The sequence below is a fragment of the Sceloporus occidentalis genome, unplaced genomic scaffold (genome assembly GCF_023333645.1).
Source record: "Sceloporus occidentalis isolate IW3139 unplaced genomic scaffold, rSceOcc1.0.p SCAF_2, whole genome shotgun sequence".
NCBI classification, from domain to species: Eukaryota; Metazoa; Chordata; class Lepidosauria; order Squamata; family Phrynosomatidae; genus Sceloporus; species Sceloporus occidentalis.
Genome location: NW_028316982.1, coordinates 47,327,262 through 47,354,893, shown reverse-complemented (window position 1 = coordinate 47,354,893; position 27,632 = coordinate 47,327,262). Strand labels below are relative to the sequence as shown.

Genomic DNA, 27,632 nt, shown 5'->3' with positions numbered 1-27,632 from the left:
ATTCCCTTCTCCTTTTGTGTCGTGTCTTTTAGATTGTAAGCCTGAGGGCAGGGAACCCCGTCTATTATCCCCTCTATTGTAAACCGCTCAGATTCCCAGTGATTGGGCAGTATATAAATAAATCCTATTATTATTATTATTATCATTATCATCATCTTGTTTGGGGCAATTAGCTTACACATTGTAAATGACTCAGAGACTACTTAGTTCAGTATGAAGCAGTATAGAAATGTAAATACTATTGCTATGCTATCCTTACATTATCCCATCCACTATGTGTAATTCTTAATTGTCTGGGATCATATGAATATACAAAATCTTCACAGGAACAGGGAAAATACCTGAAGGTCAAACCAATGAAAATGCCAAATGCCGCTTCTCAAACAGATCAGAACTGTTTCTGAAGATATTCCTAAAGGCATGGAATTCTCTTGACATTTTTATTTTCAGTGCCCGGTAGAATTACTCCCCTCACCCCACCCCACCCTACCCCACCCACACACACTTTCCCACTTTTTGTTTTGTGTTGCATTATGGAACTGAAAGGAATTTACGTGGCATTCTTACAACCTGACGTACACAATATACTCAGCACTGTGAAGGTGCATAATATTTTGCTGCTGCTGTTGTTGTTATTGTGTGCCTTCATATTATTTCTGACCTATGGCAACCCTCAGGCAACCATCACAGAATTTTCTAAGGTTGAATGTGAGTGACTTGCCCAAGGTTACCTAGTGTCTCCAGAGTCATAGCTCAAGACTCAAATCACTACACCATAATGGCGCTCTAAAATATTTTTACTATGGCATATAAAGATTAAATATAAACAAACTGACACTCGTTGGTTGCAAAATATTAACTCCTTTTTCTGTGGTAGGTTTAAATAAACTCCAGTGCAATATAACCTCTAAAAGCTACCTAAATACTTGACTGGAGTACACACTGATGCTATTTTAGTGCCACACGATACAGTATGAAATTGAATACATCTGTTTCTGGAAGGTTTCTTGGAGAGACTATCAAAGCAAATAGCATGATGAAGACAAGTACCTGTCAAAGTCTGGGATAAAGTTGTGCAGAAGCACCAATCAGAATTTGGTTGTTAAAAAACCCCAAAAACCCAAGCTATGAACATCCCCAGAGTAAAATTAAATCCATTATTACAAAACGGAAAGAAATGGACCAACTGTAACTCTTCCTAGAGAAGGCTGTCCACCAAAGCTCAGTGACTGGATAAAGACAGCATTAGTTACAGAAGCAACCAAAAGGCCAGTGGTAAGCCTTAAGGAGCTGGAAAGATCTTCAGCTGAGATGGGAGAAATCATCCATGAGACAACTATCATTCACACCATCCCCAAAACTGGGCTTTATGGATGAGTGACAAGACAAAGCTACATACGTGTATCAAAGCACATTTGGAATTTGCCAAACAGCATAAGGGGGGCACAGCAAACCTGGGAAACAGTTCTTTGGTCTGATGAAATAAAAACTGAAATGTCTTGCCTTGCCATAAATGCTATGTGTGGCACAAAGCTAATAGTGCTCATGAACTCAAGAACACCAAGAAGCATGGTGGTGGCAGTATCAGGTTTCTGGGATATTTCTTCACTGGGCAGGTTCTAGGAAGATACATCATAGTGAAGGGCAAAACCAATGAAACAAAATGTAGAATCATTCTGGAGGAAAAGCTGTTTCTGACTGCAAGGACCAGAGTGGAGGTTCAACTTCTACTAGGACAACAACTTTTAACACATAGCCAAAATAACACAGGAGTAGTTTGAAAAATGCATGGCCCAGTCAAAGCCAGACCTCAATCTGACTTAAGAATCTGGGGCAAGACTTGAAATTTGCTGTTAACCAACAGTGTCCATCCAACCTAGTAGAGCTAGCACAATTTTGTCAGGGGATTGGGCAAAAACCGCAGGATCCAGATACACAGAGCTGTTAAGAGACATAACCGAAACTAGAAGACCTGTAGCTGTATCTGCAATCAAGGTACCTCTGCTAAGTACTGGCTTGGGGATGTGCATGTGAATATTTAAAAAAATCAAGAAGTGCTCATTTGTTTTTGTTTACATTGTCACAGTAACATTTTGTTTACAATTGCCACAGTAACAATATTTTGCACCTTCACATGCTGTGTATCTCCTCTACATCAAGTGGTAACACTGCCAATTAAATCTATTTCAGTTCCAGGTTGTAACACAAAATGCTTCTGCAAGACCCTGTATCTCATGGACATGAACTTCATGTTCTAACAAGGTTTTCTTGAATATATGTATATGCTGCTAATATTATTAAGATTTTATTAATGCTAGTCTGTAGGTGTTAATTTTGCTAGCATTAGGCTAACAGTTGTTTAAAAAAAAGATTGCATTACCTTAAAAGTGGCAAATGCATCTGATGCAATATCAAATGTTGACATTTCCACATATCTGAAGAAGTCATAAAACTGTTCTGACCACAAGATTATTTTTGCCAGTGGTTCATGTCTGATGCACTCTCTTAACATGATTCCACAATTCAAAGCAATTTCTGGAGATTCGTATCTATGAAATGAGAAATTAACATAAATACATGAGAAACAGAAATGCAATCATAGCAAGATATGATTCTTAATTCCCTGTTCAAATCTTTCAGCAACTAACTAGTATGTATTAATGAAAATAATACAATTTTAGTGAGCCTGCTTGTAGAATGTATTGGAAGACATAGCAGTGTTAGTCTGGAAAACCAGTATGCAAATGGATCTTGTTGCATTTTTGAGATGAACTGAAAGAGAAAAGTTGTTAGCATGAGCTTTGGTAGACTTTAACCAACTTCCTCAGAATCCATCTGAGGAAGCAGGCTCAAGTCTATGAAAGACCATGCTACCATCTTTTCTCTTTCAGTTAGCCTCAAGTTATGCTATAGCAGTTAGTGCTATAAGATCCATTTGCATGGTGACAATTTATGAACACCATTTAGCCTGGAATATATACAAGCATCAGATATATCAAACATAGAGATATGTAAAAATTTTCAGTGCCATCCTTCAGGTTAAAAATCAAGTCTTAGTAGAATGAACCAGGAAAGAAACCTGTCCTTTCAAAGACAACTTACTGTTCACAAAATCTACAGCTACAATAATCAATTTATTGATAATTGCGTATTAAATATTATCCACTAGTTCAAATATTCACTTACATAATATGTATGAAAAATAAGATCCACCAAACACAGCACTGTTAAGTTTCACAGTGGCCACACAAGTACTAAGGTGCTTCCAGATACAGAACACAACACTTTAAAAGCCTTCCTGTAAGCTGGAGAAAGAGCCAGCATGGCATAGTGGTTTCAGCCCTGGACTATTTCAAAAACTTTATATCTGAATATGACAGGAAGTGTGGCTCTGACTGACAGAACCTTAAATGGCTAATGTTTTACAGAATGAGACTGTATCTTACTTATTTAAGTGACCTCAAAATTAGTGGGATTTTAGCATACTGTTATCAATATTGATCCACTGGGATGAACTAAAGTCTTAATGGATAAGTAACATGCCATGTATTCATTGCCCATGTCTATCTTGCAATTGTATTTTGGGATAAAGCAGCATCATGGTCAGGAAATGAGGCATATTACTCTGGGAAAGAGTGACTTTCCCATAACACGAAATGCAATATAGATTGAGGAAGTCATAGGTTGGTGAAAGAAAGGAGTGGATAGTATTTTGAACATATAACTGTCATCATGACAGGAAAAATAACTGGTTTCTATTTTCTATTTCGTCAAAAGCTTCCAACCATATTTTTAAGCTGACAAGCTTTTATATTTTGTAATTGCTTGCATTTTATAGATTTTTAACAAAGATAAATCAAAATTTCGCATCCTTTTGGCATAAAACAAATGCAGACCTCTCTCTGTTCCAAAGAGAACCAAAATACTGAAGCTTCACATTTGTTTTATTGTGAAAGGATGCAAAACAATAATATAAAGCATGATGCTCTGCTGGAACAATGCAGATGACCTAATACGAGGAAAACAGCAATCTGGCAGTGAGTATACACAATGAATTGCCTTTTATTTGGGCAAGCTTGAAGAAATAGTGTTATCATAGCTATGAGGATATGAGCTGTATCAAAAGCTGTGGGGTGAAATTGTGGCATAAGACTTTGGTCTTAAATTCTGTTCAGTGAACAATAGACAAACACTCTGTATTTAAAAGCCAGTTTGCCCAGCAAACAGTACAAACAACTGGGGATGTGACAGTTCCACAAACAAGCTTTAGCAAATCTAACACCATACACAAAGACAATGCTTTAAGTTTCATACAAAGGAAAATTTCCAGTAACCATCGTTAAAATTAGCCACAGTTTTTTTAGGTCTGAATGATATAGTGAACTGTCTTTCATTGAGAATACAAGCAAAAGTTCCAAACTCATTCTTGTGGCTATTTGGGTGCATGTATTTGGAAACATATGCACTTGGAAGTGATGTTTATCATTATTTCTTAACATGCTGCATTGTTTGCTATGAAGTTTAGGTCCTTGTTTGTTCCTTCTCATCAGCTGTGGGCAAAACACACCTCATAGTCTGCATGTGTCCTTTATTCAGTTTTTTGTGGTTTTTTGGGCTATGTGGCCATGTTCCAGAAGATTTTATTCCTGACGTTTCGCCAGCATCTGTGGCTGGCATCTTGAAGATGCCAGCCACAGATGCTGGCGAAATCTTCTGAACATGGCCACAGAGCCCAAAAAACCCACAAAAAACTATGGATGCCGGCCATGAAAGCCTTCGGCTTGCAATGTCCTTTATTCAATTTTTAAGCATGCCCAGTGGCCCATTTTGTTGTTTGTTATAGTGTGCCTTCAAGTCATTTCCAACTCTAAGATGAACCTATCATGGGGTTTTCTTGACAAGTTTCTTTGGAGGGGGGGTTGCCATTGCCATCCTCTGAGGCTGAGAGAGTGTAACTAACCAAGGTCATCCAATGGGTATTATAGATTAGCAGGGATTTCAACCTTGGTATCAAGAGTCATAGTCCAACACTGAAACTATTATGCCATGCTGGCCCATCCCACCACAGATTTTACCACTGACATGCAATGGTGCAGCAGTGAGAAGAGGAGCATTTGAAGCACTTTTAATCAAGAGCTTTCTGTTTCTAAGAAGATTCATGAAGAAATGTCCCCTACACAGGAAGCAGGTCATCCCTGCTCTACATGAAAACATATAACCATCATTTCCATAATCACTGCCCCCCCCCCCCCGCCCAGCCACCATTTACAAGTACAGCATCAGCTGCACCTGTGTTGGTAGAGCTTGGTTGTACAGACTGAAGCAGACTATTATCAACTTTTACAATTCTAGGTAGTGTAAAGGGCTGAAGAGTAGGCTAGAGTCATTATGTGGACTAGCGTTAAGTCGGAAGCACAGTAGTTAGTTATACTAGTTTATACCATACAATACATACCCTTTCAACAGCATGAAAAGTATATTTTGCTGAGTGCAGATATATTCAACTGTGGGTGTTCTTGTACCAATCTGTCTCCTCAGAATGTTGTTGAATATCTGAGCCACATCCTTTTTACCCTATCAAAAATGCAACAAATATAACATTTAAATATTCGTGGTCTTGTAAAAAGTTGTAACATTAGAATCAGGTAATTTCATGCCCTTAAAGCAGGAAGCTGAATTGGCTAAGCATAATGACTTGCACTTATGAATTCTCAAGAAAATGCCAAGCATGTGCTAAAGTGACAGTCATTTTAACATAATATAAATGTACAGATCAACCAAGGATGCACTTTCAGCCTACAGGATTTTATCTTGTAAGATAAAAATGACTATAATAGTAACCAAAGTTTGCATTCTGCAGCTACAAAAAGTATGCTCCTGGTTGCCAGTGGGGACTCCTCCTTTTCCAAGCGTGACTCAATCATATTTAAAAGAGAATAAACTTGCCATGGTCATGATTTCATCTCATGACTTCCCATGTGGTGCTTTTTGTTTATGAGGTAAATGTTGTGATCTATGGTTAAGCATATCAAAATGAAACATTTCTAGTCTTCATGAGAAAATCAGTTTTAATTTATTTTTTACCTGGACACAATCCAGTCCACTGAAGGCACAGCATACATATGGATAAATTTAATAGGTTCAGAGCTGTTTTGGTCTCTCTCCATCCCAAAATCAGATTCATGAATGTACAAGTGGTAGAAGAAGCCATTATGGCAAAATGGAGATCTGTACAACCTAGTGTCTGTATTCTAATTCTCCATTCTTATAGATGATTTTCATATGTTCCTCATCAGTACTTTTTGGTATAGGCTTCCTTCTTATAGGTTCTCTCAGAGGAAGGTAAACTTGCTTAACATGTAATGATATTATTACATGGGATATACACCGGGCTACTGGTGATATTATTAATATATCTATATCCAATATCACCAGTTGCCTGGTTTGTGACCTTTGTAGATATATCATTACATGTTAAACCATTTTTTCTTTGCTGCTGAGAGAACCTATAAGAAAAATTATGTCTCATATATCTCATAAAATTATGATACAGGAAGATTGTATTCTTAACTGTTGGTTGTTAAAATTCTAATAGCATTGTAAGCTGGCCGAATGTAGCCCCAAAATTATTTGTCCCAGCAATGAGTACAGCAGTGTTTCTGAAATTTCCTCACCCAAACCCCACATATCACAACAATCCTGTACCATTCAAAAACTCAGCCAACTTTGCCCAGAGTCCCATTACTTGTCCTGGGCTTGCCACTAAAAACAGCATTTCCTTGTTAGTTACATAATGAACTTGGTGATGGTTCACAATAACAAACAATGCATTATTTGTTTGAACTATTTACTACTTCCGAGTGATGTAACTGTGCTCATAATGATAAACATATTGTACTAGCAGAGGTGAAGAGCAAAAGTTACAAGAATTGATCTAAGACATAGAAGATACTTTATAAGTAATTTTCTGAAGAACTCATGAAAAGTTCATAACTGAAACAGTATATATGAAAATTTATTTTAAAGAGAGAAGAAAGGTATTTTCTCATCCATATACTACAGCCCACAGACATTCTGTGTTTGCTCCAAAGCCACTGGATGTCCACAGAATAAAAGAATGAGCATACACTAGGAACCTAAACCATCCAACATCACAAAAGGAAACTAAATTTTTGTTCCAACATTAGGCTGCACAAAGATTACAAACATCCAATTCAAAACAATCATAATAAAAGGCAGAGAGTTCTAAAACCTTTGCAAGACAAAGGCCAGGCAGCAAAGAACTACCCAACCAGGGGCTCTGCACATATGTTCAAAAATAGCTACTCCATATCCTGCATGGCTTTCTGCTTCAGAAACACAGGGCAGTTTCAGAAATAACAACCCATTTTTAATAATGGAGGAGGAAAGGTAATCTGCTACAGAAATAAAAGGAATCCACTAGGGGTTCTTTGCATCCTGATTGAAATGCAGAATCTACAGGAGGTTTGGTTGGAAGTTTCAGGAAGAGAATCTTTTTTTAAGGCATGCTGTGTCTCCTAAGAAATCCCTGCACATTTGCTACAACACCAAAAACAAAGACAAGGCTTCCTTAAGGCAAACATCTTGAAAAATTGTTTCTACGTGTCCTTTACATTTTTGCAGGCTGTATTTTCCAGAACTTTATTCTATTCCTTACTCACTCCATTTTAACATTTTCCCTATTACAGGAGCCTATTTCCAATAAGACCAGGGCTGTCAAGTCAGTGTCATAGAATAGGAAGCAGAATAAATTTTGGGTGGAGTCATGTTCCACTACCACCTCCAACTTTACAAAAAAAGCATTACAATATTATAGTACTACCTGGTAAATATATCATTTTATATTATATTTTACCTTTTAAATTGTATTAAATGTCTAGTTCATCCATATTTTCAGGCTGAATCTCACTTATCTGATATGCTTGGGACCAGAGGTCTTTCGGATTTTTTGGGATTTTGGAATACCTATATTTGCATATATGTACATAATGAGGTATCTTGGAAATGGGACCCAAACACTATTACAAAATTAATTTATGTTCTGCATACACTTTACACTCATAGCCTGAAGGTAATTTTATACAATATTTGTAGTAATTTTGTGCCTGAAATAAAATTTGTGTACACTGAACCATCAGAATGCAAAGGTGTCACTATCTTAGCCACCCATGAAACAAGTTTTGGTTTCTGGAATATTTCAGAATCCTGGATAAGAGAGATTCAACCTGTATTTTCATAGGAATTTAGGAAAGGTTTTAGAAATTTCAAATGCTTATATTTTATGTTCTATCAATCTAAGTAGCCTGATGGTTCATGTGGTAGTGATGAAAAACCTTGTGCTACAACTTTACTACAGTAAATTTGTTATTACTAATTAATATACATTTGTCATATATGAAAGAGTAAAAGTCTGAATCTAAATCAGACAGGAGAAAAATAGAAGAGTCAAAGTTGAACGTTTGGTGAACTGACTCAACAGCCCTGCATAAGATACCAATAATTAAATTGCAATACTGTTCACTTCCTGATTAATCTATTCTGGAATGCAGCTCCAAGGGAAAAATGTTATTCCTAGCAATATCAGATATGAAAAACAAAACAAAACAGAAAAGACCAGCAAGATCTGGCATTCCAAAGTAAGTCTATCATACTTGAGCCCTTTTAAAGAACAAATTGTGGTCTGGTTTACAGGTAACTGAAGTGATACTGTTTCTTAGTGCACCAGAAAATTTATGAAATCTTTCAGGAGTTCTGTTTGCATCATTATACAAAACACAACATACTTTGATAGTAAATTTATACTAGAGAGTTGCCACCTCATCAAAAAAAGAAAGTCTGATGAACACTGAGAAGCAAAATATACCTGCTTGTCACAGTGTCACAATCCGTAGTAGGCAAAATAATTTCAGTATATACTGAAGCTACTCAGTCTACAAGGCTTTCCTTTTAATTTCATTATAACAATGATTTTGCTCACATAAAAAGCATATACATGCTCTCTCAATGTATGCTACTAAGGAAAACAAATGCACCTCAGAATTGCCAGCCTAGAGATAATCTTCTTTACAAGGATCTGTTGGCATGCAATAAGCCCTGGATCTTCAACCACCAGCTTTAATCATTTAGATAGAATGATTACAGAGATCTGATCAATGGCAACTAGTGGGTGTTGGAGAAAGTATTTGATAGACAGGATTCATATAGCAAGACCTACTGAAAACCTTAGTAAGTCTTTCTAGTACAAGGTGTTAAACTGCAAGGTGACCAGATACTGAGTATAAAATGATTCAGTTACTCTGCTGTTACAGATAAGCAATTGTCTTAAATTTTGGATAAAAATGGAATAGGTGTTTACAACTGCTAAATCTAGAAATTTTATGGCTGTATCCATATTCTCCCACCACAACAGACACAAAGATTAGGAAAGATAACCTGGAAACCTCTTTGGGTTTTCCTAAAGTGGCATGCATTTGAACTGCAGTTAGTTCATGGTAATGTTTTCTTACCTCAAAATCAATCAGTTGTAGATCAGCAACTAGGGTGCTAAGAAGACCACTGTTGTACAGCTCCTGAGCAAGCTGGGCTACAGCTTCTGTCTGAGGCTCCTTTTCATTCGTGCCATATAAAATTTCTTTCATGGCAACTAGATTTTTTGAAACTTCTTCAGTAGCCTGTATAGATTAAGACAAAAATAACTTCTAAATAATTTTTAAAGTTAAGAATCATTATGCTGATCAGTATGTACCTTACTCTGCATTCTTAACAGCAACATGTCACAGATATCATACAGAGCAATCCCAGAACTGAGACAGTGGCTAGAATGTTGTCAGGATACTTTGTTGTTGTGTGCCTTCAAGTCATTTCTGACTTACGGCATCCCTAAGGCGACTCTATCATAAGGTTTTCTTGGCAAGATTTGTTCAGAGGACGTTTGCCATTGTCTTTCCCTGAGGCTGAGAGTATGTGACTTTTCCAAGGTCTCCCAATGGGTTTCATGGCCAAGGTGGGGATCGAAACCTGGTCTCCAGAGTCGTAGTCCAACAGTCAAATCGCTATGCTGTGTTGTCATGTCAGGGTAATAATAATAATAATAATAATAATAATAATAATATTTATTTATATACCGCTATTCCAAATTCCAAATTTGATCACAGTGGTGTACAGCTAAAAGTGATACAAGATAGCAACAACAGGTATCACCAACAACATATTAAAAACATCTCAATACAGCAATAAAACTTATAAACATACAAACTGTTAAAAACACAGGAAACAAAACTAGCTGGGTAACAATTGCATGTCAGGGGGGAGAACAGCATAACATCAGAACACATGGGGGAAGGCTTGTCAGAAGAGAAAGGTCTTTAGTTTCTTCCTGAAAAGATCAAGGGAGGTGACATAGCAGAGCTCGTCGGGAAGGGAGTTCCAGATCTGCGGGGCCGAGATGGAAAATGCCCTCTGTGAAGACGAGGTATATTTCATCTTGGGAACCCTCAACAATTGCTTCCCAACCGATCTGAGAGTGCGGGGCGGATTATATGGGGAGAGGCGGTCCTCCAAGTACCCTGGGCCCAAGCCATTTAGGGTTTTATAGGTAATAACCAACACCTTGTATTGCGCCCGGAAGCGAATAGGCAGCCAATGTAGGTCTTGCAAAATCGGTGTTATATGGCTAGTCCTGGAACAACCAGTGACCAACCTTGCTGCCATATTCTGTACTAATTGAAGCTTCTGGGTATGGTAAAAGGGTTGCCCCATGTAGAGCGCATTACAGAAATCCAACCAAGAGGTTACCAGAGCATGTACAACCATTTCAAGGTCCCCCTGGTCCAGGTAGGGTCGCAGCTGGCATATCAGCCGAAGGTGGTAACAGGCGCTCTTGACCGTCGCATCCACCTGAGACGTCAGGTGAAGCAACGAGTCCAGAAGCACCCCCAGACTGCGAACAGAGTCCTTCAAGGGGAGCGTGACCCCATTCAGGACAGGTGGACAAATCTCCGTTCCCGGGCCAGGAGAACCTATCACGAGTACTTCCGTTTTCTCTGGATTCAGACTGAGTCTGTTTTCCCTAGTCCATTACCGACTCTAAGCAGGCATTTAGAGGAGAGATGCCCTCCCTAATCACTGCATCAGTCGGAGACACAGAGAAGCATATTTGGGTGTCATCAGCATACTGATAACACTGCGCCCCATGTCTCCGGATGTTCTCTCCCAGCGGTTTCATGTAAATGTTAAATAGCATGGGGGACAGAATAACTCCTTGAGGGACACCAGATGTAAGCGCCCTCTTATCGGAGCAAACGTCCCCCAGCTGCACCATCTGGAATCTACCCGAGAGGTAGGAACGGAACCACTGGAGCGCAGTGCCCCCGATACCTAACTCCCTCAGGCGTTTCAGAAGGATACCATGGTCGATGGTATCGAAAGCTGCTGAGATGTCCAAAAGCACTAACAGAGACACGCTATCCCTGTCCATGCTCAGACGGAGATCATCGACTAAGGCGACCATGGCAGTCTCAACTCCATAGCCCGCCTGGAAGCTGGTTTGAAATGGGTCTAGAAAATCCGTATCATCCAAGATCGATTGAAGCTGGAAAGCAACTGCTCTCTCAATCACCTTCCCCAAAAAAGGCAGCAGCGAAACAGGCCGATAATTATTCCGAATCAGGGGGTCTAGGGAGGGCTTTTTTAGCAATGGTTTTACAACGGCTGATTTTAGGCTAGATGGAAACCACCCTTCCCTGAAGGATGAATTAATTATACGGTGCAACATCAAGGTTACAGCCATTCCCCCCTGGGCTGCCAGCCATGAAGGACAAGGATCGAGAGAGCATGTCGTCTTCCTAACGCTTCGAAGAATCTTGTCCACTTCCTCGGTACTTACAGACTCAAAATGATCCAGTTTAACAGAGTCCATGGAAACTCTGGCCGCCTCTACTCTATGTTCTGAAGAAATACTGGCGTCGAGATCAGCCCTTATCCGAGAGATTTTATCCGCGAAAAAGTTGTTAAACTCGTCACAGCAAGCTTTGGATGACTCCAAAATAGGGTTTGGGGGGGGAGGCAGTTGGGTAAGCTCCCTCACTACCCTGAACAGCTCTGCTGGACGCGACTCTGTGGACGCAATACGTGCAGCATAGAACGAACGCTTTGCTGCACTTATTGCCACTCCATAGGCCCTCAAAAGAGAGTCCAGGAGTGTCTTGTCGGCTAAGTGCTGATGTCTTCGCCAGTTGCGCTCTAGTCGTTGCACAGCCCGCTTCCTTTCCCTGAGGTCTTCAGTATACCAGGGCTGTTTATTGGAAGCAGGCCGGAAAGGACGCTTGGGAGCGATACTGTATATAGCCCTGGAGAGATCTTTATCCCAGGTGTTAGTCAGGGCCTCAACAGAATCGCTGTCAGTTCCAACCATAAACCCCTCTAGGGCTTCTTGGAATCTTTTGGGCTCCATCAGCCTTCAAGGGTGGACCATCCTAATAGGTCCACCACCCCCAGGAAGGATTTGGATACTAGGTTAGCATAAAAAATATTTGCACAAACAGATTCACTTTCTCAATGATTATGCACACTGAGCCCCTAGCAAAGCCAACTGTTCTTCAAGCACATTCACAGTCTTCTTTCTTACTTTTGAGTTGATGGGTGGAAACCTAAATAATGGATTATGGATGCAGAAATGCTACTTGTCACTTGAGCACATTCCAACAGAACAAAGAACATCAGACTTTAGTTGAAAGTCAGAGAACACTGCAGTCTAGTACAAGGTCAGAGAGAAAAAGGAGACAGAATGCTAGCATGTGTTATGACTAAGTAAATATTTACAGCACCAAGAGCAATTAAGTATACCACAAACCAACACACTGTGAGCATAAAAATAAATGCTGAGGTAAACCAAGATGATGAGAATAGATCAACATACATTAAAAAGCAGGCCAAATCTACCTCTACACAGTTGATTTTTTAAAAAACCTACTATTAACTGCTGTTAATTTCTGTGACATATGAAGTAAAATGCCAGCTTACAGTATAAAAAAACGGCTGTCACCATTGGCTGAACTGATGCTAGAATGTCAAAATCAAATCTGTTTGCCACTCTCTACAGGGCAGGTTATCTAAAAATGTAAGCTTACTATCTGAGAACTGTCATTTTTCTCACAGTTCTCTAAGTGAGTCGGCAGTAGTCTTCTCTATCAACAAGCTGCTAATTCCATACATTATCTGCAATCAGTGTCAGACAGTAATGAGCAAATTCCTCCTGGCTCACTTCCTCCCACCATCACTTTTCTGCCACTGTCATTCCCCAATATTCTGAATAATTTTTTATTTTATTTTCTTACAAAAAGGTGGTGGATGCACCCTCAAAACAACCAACGTACCCTGCTTTCCATGTAGGGAGACACAATCACGTATGAAGAGATCTGGGTCTGACATGAAATACTGAATTTGGCATTTTATCATATTTTTATTTGATATACCATCTATATTCGACTGTAAGTTGACCTCATGTATAAGTCAAGGGCAAGCTTTGGGGCCAAAATTATGGATTTTGCTATGACCTGTGGATTAGTCGAGGGTAGAATTTAGGGGCATATAGCAAACAATCTAAAGGATGAAGCAAAGCAAAACAATGTCAAAGAACTTATAAAATTCCAGCAGACATAACTCTTTGGGCTTACTCTTAAGGTTGGATGGATGAGAGAGTAGAGGGAGTCAGTACTTCACATATTATACTCTTGCTTTTCATCAGGAGATGGTTCCTTCTTTTAAATAAGAGTTAAGACACATTTCTTACATTGACCCATGGATAAGTCGAGTCAGTTTTTTGGGGGTCAATTTTTTGACCTAAATTTCTAGAATTATACATGAGTATATACAGTATGTCCCACTTTTCTGCCAAATGGGACTCAAAGTGGTTTATAATATTGAACTAACTTCAGATACCTCCCCCCCAAAACCCTTCTTCTTTTACACATAGAAGCTTGCTATCTCTCCACAAACATGAGCTGATCTACATAGAATTAAGTCCAGAGAAATGATTTCTGAACACTGCTGTTTTCTCTGCCCAAGTAACAAATGATCTAGCCAATCAAGTTTTATCATAACAGAACACACTGCCAACCAGTAAGAAAAAGTTCTGACTTTAAAAGATTTAGCACTCCCTTAATCAATCTGTTGCCAATTTTTTTTAAGAGACTGCAAGATTAATAGTCTGCTATTCAACACTGTAAAACATGAAAGTCAGCTGTAGAAGACCATAGCTAGTTTTGGACCAAGTGGGAAAATAAGTTGCTTAAAAGAACAGTCCAATTGATAAAACATTCCCAGAATGTCCCATAAGCATTCCAAAATAGGGCCCCAAAACTGTTTGAATTCCCAAGAGTTTCCTGCCTTCACATTTTCAAATAGTAACTAGCTCCCCAACACCACCACAGCATTTTGTTTTGTAGCCACAGTTGTACTAACCTTTTAATTTTAGACATTTAATTCCAACACATTTTATCTTATGTATTCAAAACCATAGATGTTAATGTTGGAGTGCTATATCTATATTAAATTAAATGGGAGTGTAACTTGTAAAATTAAAAGTGTGCATTTGCACTATATATAGAGTATTAGTGGTGAAAGAGCTGGGTCTACTAATGAACCTGCTGGATCTTTCTTGAGCAGAGGAGACTGAAGGACTTGAGACACCATGACTGCAAAAGGCTCAAAAACTCTGTAGTGGAACTTTGCAAGTATTGCAGTTTGTGAAAGAATATTTATCCTCTATTTAATAGAAAATTCTCAGCTAGCTTACAGAATAACTGTTCGGCCTCTTGCCAGCAGTCAAGGGATCTGCATAATTCTGTACAGTAGTACAACTGCATAATTTCTGAATCAACAGGCAGGTTTACTCACAGGAAATATGTCAGAGTTAGAATCCAGGCCTTCCCTTGCCACTCTGTTCAAGTCCACTGTTCCGCCAGTGGAAGTTACCCACTGTATTTCAGGTAATGTAACAGCTTGGGCCACTTCCAGAAGTACATTATACAGTTGTGCAGTTTAGTTCCTAATTTAGTTAATGAGCATCAGTTTAACAAAAAACATTTTTTTAAATGGCCATTCTTCCTTCATGGAATATATGGAGCTGCTTTTGTATCACTGAGTATATTGTCTTGAATCCCATCTTGAGAGGAAGGTGGGATATAAACTAAATAAATAAATTTAAATATTCTAATATCTTTTTAAAAGTAGAAATTAAATACACTGGAGATGAGACAATATTTGTCAATTAAGAAGAAAAAAATCAATAATTTGCTTTTTGTTTGTTTTTTAAATTAAAAAATATTTGCAATAGAAATAATTAGTTGTATACTTGGGGTTTCATCCCCCTTTTTCCAACAACTGTAGGCAAATAAAAAAATATACAGATTGGTTTTCAGTTTCCCAACATCCTAGCAGCCAGACTCCTACGATTAATAGGCAGTCCAGGTGAAACAACAGAGTTAACCTACTGGATGCAACATAAGAATTCAGTGCATCTGTTCACTAAATTTTTAATTCCCAGTGAGATTTTTAGATCTTGCTGCAGAAGCAGGTGAATTCAACTTCAAGGTAATTTAATTTACTTTTCCCACACACAACTGGGATCAACAATTAGCAGCCACTAGGGCAGTAACTTCAAATGCTTCACTGGATACATCTCTAAGAAACAAGAGCACCAGAGAGAGTGCCCCATTCTATAGGGAAATGCCATTCATTTTCTTTTATTTTTAATGCAATATTCATACATAAACATAAATGCCTGCTTTGCACTTTTTGTGTACACCTGAAAACTTCCTAGTTACTGTCAAACAGCTTTTGATGAAAATTTAAGGTACACTTAAGTATTTTTTGTAGGCTATTACTATTTTATTGTTCAGGTATAAGCAACATGCTGGCAAAGTAATTCCCTGTATCTTTTCTGCAGAAACCTGAGCCACATTTCCTTGCAGATTTGGTGGAAAACCACGATGAGATGCAGAGAAGGTGATGTGTTGCTCTTCTAAACTGCCATGACTGAATGGGTGAAAACAGCTTGACAAATTTTATAGTGTACCGTATATTCCGGCATATAAGACGACTGGGTGTATAAGACGACCCCCAAATTTACAACTTAAAATAGAGTGTTTGGGATATACTCACCATATAAGACCACCCCTCTCTTCCATGATAAGTTAGAAAGGAGCTGAAGGCACACACAACAACAACAGCAGCAGCAGCAGCGACAGAGGAGAAAGAGGGGGGAGGAGAAAAAAGGAGAAGGAGAAAGAAGAAAAGGAGGGGAAGAGGAGGGAGACTCCACTACACTCTGAGGAAGAAGTGTGTTCCACGTTTGAAATAACAGCATACACAACATTATTTCACCCGCCTCGACAACTCTTCCCGCCCTTCCTCTTGGTGCATCTACACTTTAGAATTAATGCAGTTTGACACCACTTTAAGAGCTGCTGCTCCATCCTATTGGAATCCTAGGATTTGTAGTTTTAGAAGGTCTTTTGCCTTCTCTGCCCAAAGAATGCCGGGGGGGGGGGGGGGGGGCACTGCTCCAAACTACAAATCCCAGGGATTCTGTATGGATGGAGCCGTGGCAGTTCAAGTGGCTCCTATTGGAATCAAAGCCCAGGAAGCTTTGTGCCAAATAGAAACGTGTTAGGCTGCAACTGCACTGCAGAAATAATCCAGTTTGACACCCCTTTAACTGCCCTGGCTCAGTGCTATGGAATCGTGGGAATTCTAGTTTTCTGAGACATTTAACCTTCTCTCTCAGGAAACTTTGGTGTGACAACAAACTACAATTCCCAGGATTTCATAGCACTGGGCCATGGCAGTTAAAACGGTACGAAACTGGATTGTCTCTGGAATGAAGATGCAGCCTGAGTTGGATCCAAGACACACTGCAGAAATAATCCAGTTTGAGACTGCTTTAGCTGCCCTGGCTCAGTGCTAGGGAACCCTGGGAAGTGTAGTTTTGTGAGACATTGAGCCTTCTCTGTCAGAAAGAGCTCTGATGCCACAACAAACTACAATTCCCAGGATTCCCTAGCACTGAGCCAGGAGAGTTAAAGTGATCACAAACTGGATTATTTCTGCAGTGTGTTTTGGACCTTGGTTATTAAAAATGCTCAAGGTCCAATCCATACTGCAGAAATAATCCAGTTTGAGACCGCTTTAGCTGCCCTGGCTCAGTGCTAGGGAACCCTGGGAATTGTAGTTTTGTGAGAAAGCTCTGGTGCCACAATGAACTACAATTCCCATGCATCTGAGGAAGTACGCTTAAGTCTAGGAAAGCTGCCAACTTTTCTTTCAGTGAGTTTCAAAGGTGCTACAAGATCTATCTCTCTATCATCATCATCATCACCATTATTGTTATCATTATTAAATCCAAATGCACCTGCAGAAATGGACTTAAATTGGCAACACTGATTATACTGTAGACTCATTCTCTGGGGCTGGGATCTGGAAGCATGGAGGCAATTCCCTTGAAAAACCAGGGAATCCTGGGAATTGTAGTTTGTGAGGGCGGGGGGAGCAACTACTGTCCTCTCTCTGATTGGCTGTTAGTGTGACTCCATCCAAACAGGATTGGTTGCTCTGTAGCCTGGCTCTCAGAGGGACTCAGGGGCTAAGAGAGAGAGAGAGAGAGACCCTTTTCTGAGGGTGGGGTGGAGACCACTCTCCAGCCCTCTCTCTGATTGGCTGAAAACTGTGAGTGTGTGACTCCAAAGGATTGGTTGCTCTGTAGCCAGCCTGGCTCTCAGGCTGGAGCGAGAAGAAAAAGGGAAGGAAGGAAGGAAGGAAGGAAGGAGGGAGGGAGAGAAGGAAGGAGGGGAAAAGAAAGGGAGGGAAGGGAAGGAAGGGGAAAAAGCAAAGAAGGGAAGGAACGGAGGAGGACGCTCCTTTGCCTTTGAGAGAAGGCTTCCCTGCCGAGGGCTCTCTTGAGGACCCAGGGGCTTTCCGGTATACAAGACGGCCCCCAACTTTGGGGAAGATTTTCCTGGGCTAAAAAGTAGTCTTGTACGCCGGAAAATACGGTAAATGTTTTTCTTCAGTGTCTCAGAAAACAGCTCTTTAACCAAAAAGGACACATTTAAAACCCTTTACAAGCAGACAAATGAAAAGAAAAATAACAATTCATCCCATAATAAAGTGTGGGGACTGTGCTGGAATGCTGGTTTCTGGTGGCCCTTTTCATGTCTGAAATTAAAAAATGATTTTTCTGTGCATTATGACTAATTTTTAAAATGTTCTCAAGTCAAAGAATCATAAAGAGATAGTAACAGTATACTTCCAACTCTAGTATGTGTATACACAAAATAAAATTTAATTTAAAAAAAAGCTCCAAAAGTTCTGAAAATGTAATGACCAAACCAGTAAAGAAGGAAAGCAGTAATGAAATAAAAGAACCCTGCTTTACTATGTTTTTCAAATCATGCTCTCTTGGTCCATAAACTAAGATTCCTCAAGGTCCATCTCAGCTTAATACATCATTTGGAAAAATCTCCAGATATGTCATCACTACTAAAAACAGATGCAAATTAAGCAACAGATGTTGGTCCTCAATAGTGAACCTGGGAGTAGCCTGACTTATACTTTGAAGGAAAAACTGCAATAAGATGACTTTAGACCAATTATGACAGCAGCAAACTTTTCCATTAAATGCCATTCCATTTTTCAAGTCTTTTCAAGTTAGTTTGATTTTTCAAATTTATTTTTTACTGTTTATGAAACGTTTTATTTGTTTGGGGGATCCTAAAAAAAAAAATAACTTCCATATTTCAAACTTCATCCTCCAATGTAACTGGGCCCAAAGCTGTCCAGAGGTTTTGTTATTCCACTTTTCCTTTTCAATGATCCCAGTGCATTTATGAAACCACATTTCAGGACACACTGATCTTTTTATAGACCTTTTGCTGTTTACACCCCAGCCCTGTTTCCAGTTGGCATCAGCAGTTGTTCCCAAACTGCTGTGTTTGGAAGCTGATTTTAAAGCCACGTTTCATCTAGTTCAGTCATCCAACATGGGAATATTTCAAGTATGTGCATTAATTTCAAAATTATCTGTAGCTTCTTTTTAAGTGAAACACAGTGATACTGGAGTGGTGGGTGGGGATAATACTACCACAAATTTAACACTAACTGAAAATTTGGTGGGAAGTCTTAGGGTCCCAGGTTAAACTTAGAATTACATTTAAATCAGGGTTTGGGAATTATTCTGTGACTGAGCATGTAGATTTGCAAACCAGCTTGTAAAAACCATGTTCGGAAGTCATTGAACTCCTTTATTTGCTGTCTGATGAATTCAAGAGTACTACATTTAGCTCAAGAGGACAGTTTCAGACAAATAAAACACTAAAATACTCAGCTGAAGGAAATGCTACTCCAGGCAGGTAGCTAGGTAAAATGATTGCATCCAAAAGCTGAGAAGACATTTGAACTCACACATCTCACAATGGTGAGCAAATTCTGAGATAGGGGAGAATTGGGGAGAATCAGGGAACAGTCGACATGCATACAAGATAAGGCTTAGGAAAGGTTTTATAAAAGGTTTTGATGAGGTGTATCATCGAGCTGGTAGCAAAGGCATTGTTCCAAACAGAAAAAAAACATTGTGGAAAATGTGAAGACAGTGTTAATATGAGTAAGGTGGGTTGGAAAGAACATTAGCATAAAGATTCTAATCACTAAGTTGACAAGATCAACAATTAGATATGCTATGGATAGACAGAAATGTTACTTTGAAAAGAGGAAAAGAGACGTGTTTAGTAATATATATAAAACGATTAAGCAAACATGCACATTTCCCCTAATCCCATATCAACATTTTATTAAGATCTCCAAATAAGGAAATAAATATATATATACCTTTTCTACCTTCTTGTCAGAAATATCTTGCTTTTCTAGTACTGCCATACTCTCTTTCAGATTCTTCACTATGTCTGCAGGAGACTTGTGCGATTTGCCAAAGGGGAACGGCATGGTTGCAAGCTGCTTGTGCCTTTTCTTCTAGATTTCCTCCTTCACCTACACATTTTTTTTAAAAAAAAACATATATTAGGAATAGTAAAACAAAGTTCAGAACTATTGAGCAAATAACAGATATCTTAATTTAATTTAAATTTTGAGATATTATAAAAGCTTTCTAATTTCAAAACACAAATCATACACAATCATGATTAGAGTGTCTATCTTTTCCACATATAATTTGCAAATTCTACCCAGTACCTAGTGCAAGAGAAAAATTCTGCATTATTTGGAAAAAGAATAGCTGTATTATGCAACTTATGCCTAATATGAACTGATGAAACACACTGAACGTATGATTCATTATATTCACTTAGTAATTACACCTAGAATAAGTGGTCTTCATTCCAGGAAAAAGATTTCTGGTCATGTGAAAGAAACATTTGCCTTTCTCTTTTCCTCAACACTAAGGGAAATATGGAAGCTTGTATTCATGTGGGAGAGCACAAGAGTGCTCCCCAAATATCAGGATCAGTCCATTTTACATTCTATACTATTCCAACAGTTTTATAATAATACACTATAACTTTCAAAAAAACAAACAAAACAAAACAAAAAGCAGATTCGACTTTTATTAATCTTTTGGACAACAAACTCTGAGTAACAAAAGCCACCTGCACACCACTGCTTGAAATGTACGTCACAGGCATTTCAAACATGTGAAATATTCTTTATCCCAGAAAACCTTTCAAGGCAATGTTTACAGTCTGCTTATTTCAGTACATCAAGGATAACAAAAAATGCTTTAGCTGCTCCACTGTTAAATGTGTATGTCCTAATTACTAAATAACACATTCCCTTAGACTACTTAATGGCTGGACTTCTAGAATTCTCCACTGGATATAAAAGAAAAGCCTGCTCTTCAAAAATGCTGATGGGTTGTTACTCCTGCAGCAAACAAAGGGACAGTTGAAGCTGACAGAGCAGAGGTCACAGTATCATTACAAAGAATGGCTGTCCCCACCTGACACAAATGAAAATAGCCCACAGTCTGGGTCAGGAAGCAAATAGCTATTGCCCAGTTTACAAATAAACAAAATCTTCAGTGCAACAATGTGGACATGGACAATGAAGAAAGTTGGCACAATTATCTGAACTCTATGGATTCCTAATTTCAAGCCTCAATATATCCACCAGCCAGGTGATTCACCCACTGAGCATTCTCAAACAATAATTTGCAAATTGGGGTAACTGTAGAGCAAACAGGCACCAGCGAGACAGTTCAGTTCAGTTCATCTTTATTATGTTCATAGACCAGCACAGTGAGATAGAAGTTACAGGTTGAACAGTTATATATGGAACTCTCTACAATTATTCTTTATTCGGTTTGTTTATATACAAATGTCAAGTGATGGAGCTTTCAGTATTTGGGGTCTTTGAAAATAAGAAGTCTCACAAAAATACTACAACATAATGTGAGAACTAGAGGAAGATTATTCAGTCCCCTACTATGTGTTGCTTCTTGCAGCATGGGGATGCACACATCACATCTATGGGAATCATTGCACTTTCCAAATATTTTTGGGTTGTTTTTTTTTTTTTTGGAATGTATATTTGTATATGCTGCCCTCTCAGATGTTACACCAGGAGCACAAAAGACATGTCTGCATTTTGAAGATTCCTTTAATATCAGATGTAGACTCAAAATAAAACAAAGACTACAAAGCCAGAAAAGGGGAGGGGGCATTTTATTGTTACTCCTTAATATTGGCCAAGAATCTTACAGCTCACAAACTCATGAAAGAGGCTTACATTAGCTTGAATATTTTAGCTCTGAACAACAGCCTAGTATATGATTATATTGTTAACTGTTTCTTAAACTCACTGCAGTTTCAGAAGCAATTTGTTTTGATACATGATGTTGCTGTTCAAGAAAAACAAATCCAACACACTCTTTGGCTCAACAAACTGATGCTAGGAATCCCTACATACAAGCCACAGCCTACAAGTAAAACACAGCTTTTTATTGTATTCTGTATCTCTTGCCCTATCTGTTTAGGAAAGAGGAAACTAAGAAAAACCCTAATTCTCAGCCTGCAGTTACTGTAATTTGTGTATTATTAGAAGTTCAATGTGTCACTGATGGTACTATCATGCAATCATTGAAAGCTCAGCCTTACACACAGGAAATAACATAACTGAGTTTAAAAACCTCCCAAAACTATCTACATTCACAGATCCATACATATGCTGCAGCCATTGAATGGAGAGCTCCAATCCACTTTGCAGTCTGAACAACTATACATTTGTCTACTCAAGTTATCTTGCACATGCCTACAATGTGCACCTGCCTACAGCAGACAAAACCAGTAAGACATTTTGCCACATATAACATTAAAGCTACCATAAAGCTACCACATAGCCTGAAAAACCCATAAAAACCATTAAAGCTACCATATATGTTTGCATATAACAAGCACACGTTTGCATATAACAAGGAGGAATGGACTACAGTAAGTTTAAGAGCTGCTTTCTGTCTCAGAATAGTAAGCCATTCTGTATCCTAATTAAAATGACATTTCTTAGAGCTAGAGAAATGCCTTCTTTCCAAAACAGCTGTCAATTGGTATTATGCATTTCTCAGATATGCACATTAGCTAAAGCTATGTGTGCACTATATTCGGATATGTAAGTGAATGTTTTTATGGGACAATTAAGCAACTGAATAGACTTCCAAGTATCTGTGTGTTGTTTCTATGTATGCAGAATGGAATACAGAATGGGGGGAGCGATACCTCTTTAGGAGACAGCTAATACTCTTTTGGTAGAAAGTGAAAAGTGCCAAGTCATGATGTACAGTGATTAACAGCAACATTTGAGGCATTGTGGAAAACACCTAGGTGTTCTGAAAGGAAGAGGCAGGGGGTTGGACTGGATGGCCCTTGCGGTCTCTTCCAACTCTATGATTCTATGAGGAATACGGTGACAGGACTCAGGATCAATTTGCTATTTATCTGAAAACAGCAAAACAAACCACATCAAAGTGATAGCTTACCAGATTCAGCAGACAGCTCCCTAGTCCTTAAGACTAAACAGCAGGAAGACATCAAATTTTTCAAAACATCACAAACACTTTGCAGAAACCTGCTACTCTAGTATGTTTGATGTAGGAATGTCACAAAATTAACACTGAGAACACTTAACTAATATAGAAATTTGAATAATGGGATTATTGTTGCTGCTGCTGTATACGTTCATCATTACTGACTTACAGTGACCCTAAGCCCTAAGGTAACTCTATCATAGGGTTTTCTTGCCAAGATTTGTTCAGAGGAGGTTTGCCATTGTCTTCTCCTGCGGCTGAGAGGTGACCCAGTGGATTTCATGGCCGAGAAGGGAATTGAAATCTGGTCTCCAGAGTTGTAGTCTCATGCAATAAACTGTTGGTTTAAAAATGATCATACATGTCTAAACCACAAACACCCTACACACACACCTGTGACAACTTTTCTGTGTTTAATTGCTTCTTCTTCCCAACAACAAAGGGCATACATATGCCACACAAGTTGGGGGCTGGCAGGTATGTTCCCTCCACAGAAGCTCTTAAGAGTATCATGCTATGGCTCCTTGATCACATACATTTAAGAGTCAATGCAGTAAAGCACTTGTTCCCTTCAGCAATGATCATTCTTCCAGTAGAAAAAAAGATCACCTTCAGTAATGAACAGATGTATATTTTCTTTTTCTTAAAAAAAAATCCTATTGGGATTTGACAGTGTCTTGTAGTGTGCACAGACCAGTATAGAAAATGGTTCAGCAATCTATATAATATGCAAACTGATCCTCCTTTCTTCAATTAATTTTTTTTAACTTTAATAAAGCCACTTTACCAGAGCAGCATACAGTCCTGAAGGACTCAGTAAGCTTACTATTAAACTCTTTTCGCAGTAAGTGACGTAGAAACATAATACAACCTCTTCCCATTGCACTGCATTCATAGTATGGGATCTAAGTAACAACAATAAAACATCAACAGTATCAATAACAATAAAAGCGTTACAAGAAAATCTGGAAGTGAGTGTACACCTTTCCCATATAAATATTGCTACTCAAGAGGGAAGAGATAGGGTAGCAGGCTTGGGCTAGGGAGAGCCCCAGACTTTTTCATGTTTTGCAAACACAACACTTGCTTAAGTCTGTTTAAGGAGACTATAAAGCATGCTGGTGTTCATAAGTAGCAATACATATCTTTCTTTCTTTCTTTCTTTCTTTCTTTCTTTCTTTTTACTTCTGCGATTAGTTAACTCATATCTGGAGTTTCCAATGGAAAGACACAGAATTTAGGATGACTAATACTGGATTGGCTAAGTCATCCAGAAAGACAGCACTACTGGTCAGTGATCCATTCAGCTGCATGAAAAGTATTCCACCTGTTCTAGATGGGGCCAAACTCCTATTAAAGGATCAGGGTCACAGCATGAGAATGTTTATTCTTCCATCACTGTCATTAGTGGCTGAATTGATCTCTGCATCCTGAAGCACTTTTTATGAACTTCATCTGATATGCTAGCTTAAACCTTACTTTGTATGATTATTTGCCCTGAACTACTCATGCTCTGATAGATAAATGCAGTAGATGCATTTAGTAGTAATAGCAAATGCAGTAAATGCAAGATTATTTTAAGCAATTTAACTGATTAAAATTCATATTTTACTGATGTTTTTTGACAATAACACTAATCAGCTGTAGCCAGCATAGCCAATGATGAAGACTGGTGGGAGTCACAGTCCAAGAATATCTGGAGGGCCATATATTTCCCACCCATGCTTGGTTTACAGTTAGAAACCAAGTACTGGCCTTTTCAAGTCCAACTGTTCTCCTGCAGCATGGAGCCCTGGTGGGACAGTGGTTACATGCCTGTACTGCAGCCACTGACTCACAAACCACAAGGTTGGAAGTTCAATACCAGCCAGGGGCTCCTGGTCGACTCAGCCTGGCATCCTTCCGTCGGTCGCTAAAATGAGTACCTTGATTGTTGGGAGCAATTAGCATATGCTTTGTAAACCGCTTTGTACGTTGGTAAGCAGTACAGAAATGTACTTACTATTCAGAAAGCACAATTTCTCCTTCACCACTGAGAGGCTTATAGGACATGCACACTTTGACTTGAATTGCCTTCATTCAATTACTCCTCCCTTTTTCTGAAGAATTTTCAAAGATCTCAACTTGTTAAGTATATTTAGTTAGTCATTACCTGTGTATTAAGCACAAAATGTGTCATATTGCACACAGACTGTGTCTTACATATCTGCAATAAAGGAAGGAAAGGAGGAAGCATTTCCTTTTCTTCCTTCCATTAATACCCTAGGACTTTCAGAATTGCTTCAAATTATATCAAGATGAAAATTCCTCAACTATATCACAGGGAAATGGAATACTGCCTGGAACAGAACTCTTGTTTATCCTCTTAATCCCTGATTTAGTAAACCAACCTTCAACGATTTCCTGTGTGTCTTTTCTTATTTCCCTATTCCCTTCACATCATCTTATTTCTGCCCAAGGGGCTGTTCATGTAAAATCAAGGTTGTTATCCAGGAGAAACGCACATACTTCTGAAATAATTCATTTCACAGGTCACAAACCCACTAAAGGAAAGGAATTAAATTTTTACTATATGAGCATGAAATCTTTACCATGGATTAAATTTTTCCATGAAAAGCCACACTGGGAAACAAGTCAGTATCTCTTGCCCATTCTATTGTTTTCTTAAACAAACAGAAAATAAGTTTTAGACAAAACTTAAGGTGAGCTGGCAGTGGTTGGTCATTCTGAAAATTCACTTAGCTTTTTATTTTTGTTAATGTACTGTTCCTTCTCCATTGCCCTACACAAACTGTATACATAATAGGTTTATGATCGGTATTTCTTCTACCACAGAGGTCAAGGTAGTACTCATTACTTGCTAGATGGTTTCTCACCAAAACATGGCCCAGCTCTTTAATTTCAGCAATACAGTAGCATCATGTGGCCTAAAGTATGTATATCGGTATACAATACATTAATTGTTATCTTCACTCTCGTTTTTCCTGAGTTATAAGCTTGGCTGTGCAATTTTAATAATTACTAGGTTGTAACCAATACTTTCTGACAAATGAAAAATCCACTCTTCTGGCAAACACTTTAGCATAAGGGCTTAGATGTTAAGGTACATTAACTTAAGAAAGCCTGCCATTTCGTCCTCCTGCCTGCAACCATTGTTTGTTTTTTTTTTTGGGGGGGGGGGGCTCTCCAGAAGCTCAAGGTCTCCCTGTGTCACTAAAAAGAATCATAGAATAATAGATTTGGAAGAGGCCACAAGGGCCATCCAGCCCAAACCCCTGCAATGCAGGAATACACAATCAAGGCATCCCTGAGAGATGGCCATCCAGCCTCTGTTTAAAAACCTCCAAAGGAAGACACTCCAGCACTCTCTGAGGGAATGTGTTCAATTGTTGAACAGCTCTTACTACCAGGAAGTTTTTCCTAATGTTGAGCTGGAATCTCTTCTCCTCTAGTCTGAATCCACTATTCCGGGTCCCATTCTCTGGAGCAGCAGAAAACAAGCTTGCTCCAGCCTCAATATGACACTCCTTCAAATATTTAAACAGGGCTATCATATCACCTCTTAACCTTTGCTTCTCCAAATTAAACATATCCAATTCCCTAAGTCTCTCCTCATAAGGCATGGTTTCCAGTCCCTTCATCGTTTTGGTCACCCTCCTTTGGACACGCTCTAGCTTGTCAATATTCTCCTTGAATTGTGGTGCCCAGAACTGGACACAGTATTCCAGGTGAGGCCTGACCAAAACCGAATACAGTGGCACTATTACTTCCCTTGATGCAGACACTATACTTCTATCGAGGCAGCCTAGAATCGCATTGGTTTTTTTAGCTGCCGCATCACACTGTTGACTCATGTTCATGGCACCTATTCTATCAATAAAAATGAAATTGAATTGGGAAGCATGAATGGATAAACAAAATTAACATTGTGCCAAAAGGTGCCACAACCTGCCTAAAACATTGGCTTTATTAGACAATCTGTAAAAAGAAGCTGCTGTTGACTGGAGTGACCAAACTTTGGGTTCATATGTCCCAATATTTTACTCTATCCAGCAAATCCATGTATCTTTCATACTTCCTTTCCAGTATCAAAATTTATCCACAAGATACTGGATGGTGTTAGATAAACAGCATGTCCTGACCTTGCCAAGAGAGCAGGTAAAATTACAGAAAACCTGATACCAAATGACAAAGTTGGTTACATAAATATGAATGCCATTTTTAAAAAGCAAGTCAAGCAGATACTGATGGAAAACAGTACCCTTGTTATTGTGGGCTGTGGGAGGAGCAGATCTGTAGTGTTACTCAAAATTTCTGTACTTTTGCTACTTGGATACTACAGAGACAAGTTTCCAGTTCAAATACCCTTGTATCTATTTTCTCAACTGTAATGCAGCATATGTTATCAGTGTACTTTGTACACCTTTGAAAAATTGCACCATAAACTAAATGCAAAGAATCAACATCATTATTAGCTGAGGGCGTATTGACATTTTAAAAGCACAGTGCTATATTGCTACATTGGAGC

At 38.8% G+C, this 27,632-nt stretch overlaps 1 protein-coding gene across 1 annotated transcript in view; it reads right to left on the bottom strand.

Moving 5' to 3' along the window:
- The window catches only part of LOC149318236 (calcium-binding protein 39), a 59,960-nt gene that overhangs the window by 7,659 nt on the left and 24,669 nt on the right, over positions 1–27,632 (bottom strand). The window contains exons 2-5 of the mRNA XM_089509277.1: positions 19,903–20,061; positions 9,528–9,692; positions 5,456–5,574; positions 2,381–2,549 (exon numbers count right to left, since the gene is read on the bottom strand). Of these exons, the coding sequence (XP_089365403.1) occupies positions 2,381–2,549; positions 5,456–5,574; positions 9,528–9,692; positions 19,903–20,016 (567 nt within the window). The 5' untranslated portion in view covers positions 20,017–20,061. The remainder of the gene's footprint in view (positions 1–2,380; positions 2,550–5,455; positions 5,575–9,527; positions 9,693–19,902; positions 20,062–27,632) is intronic.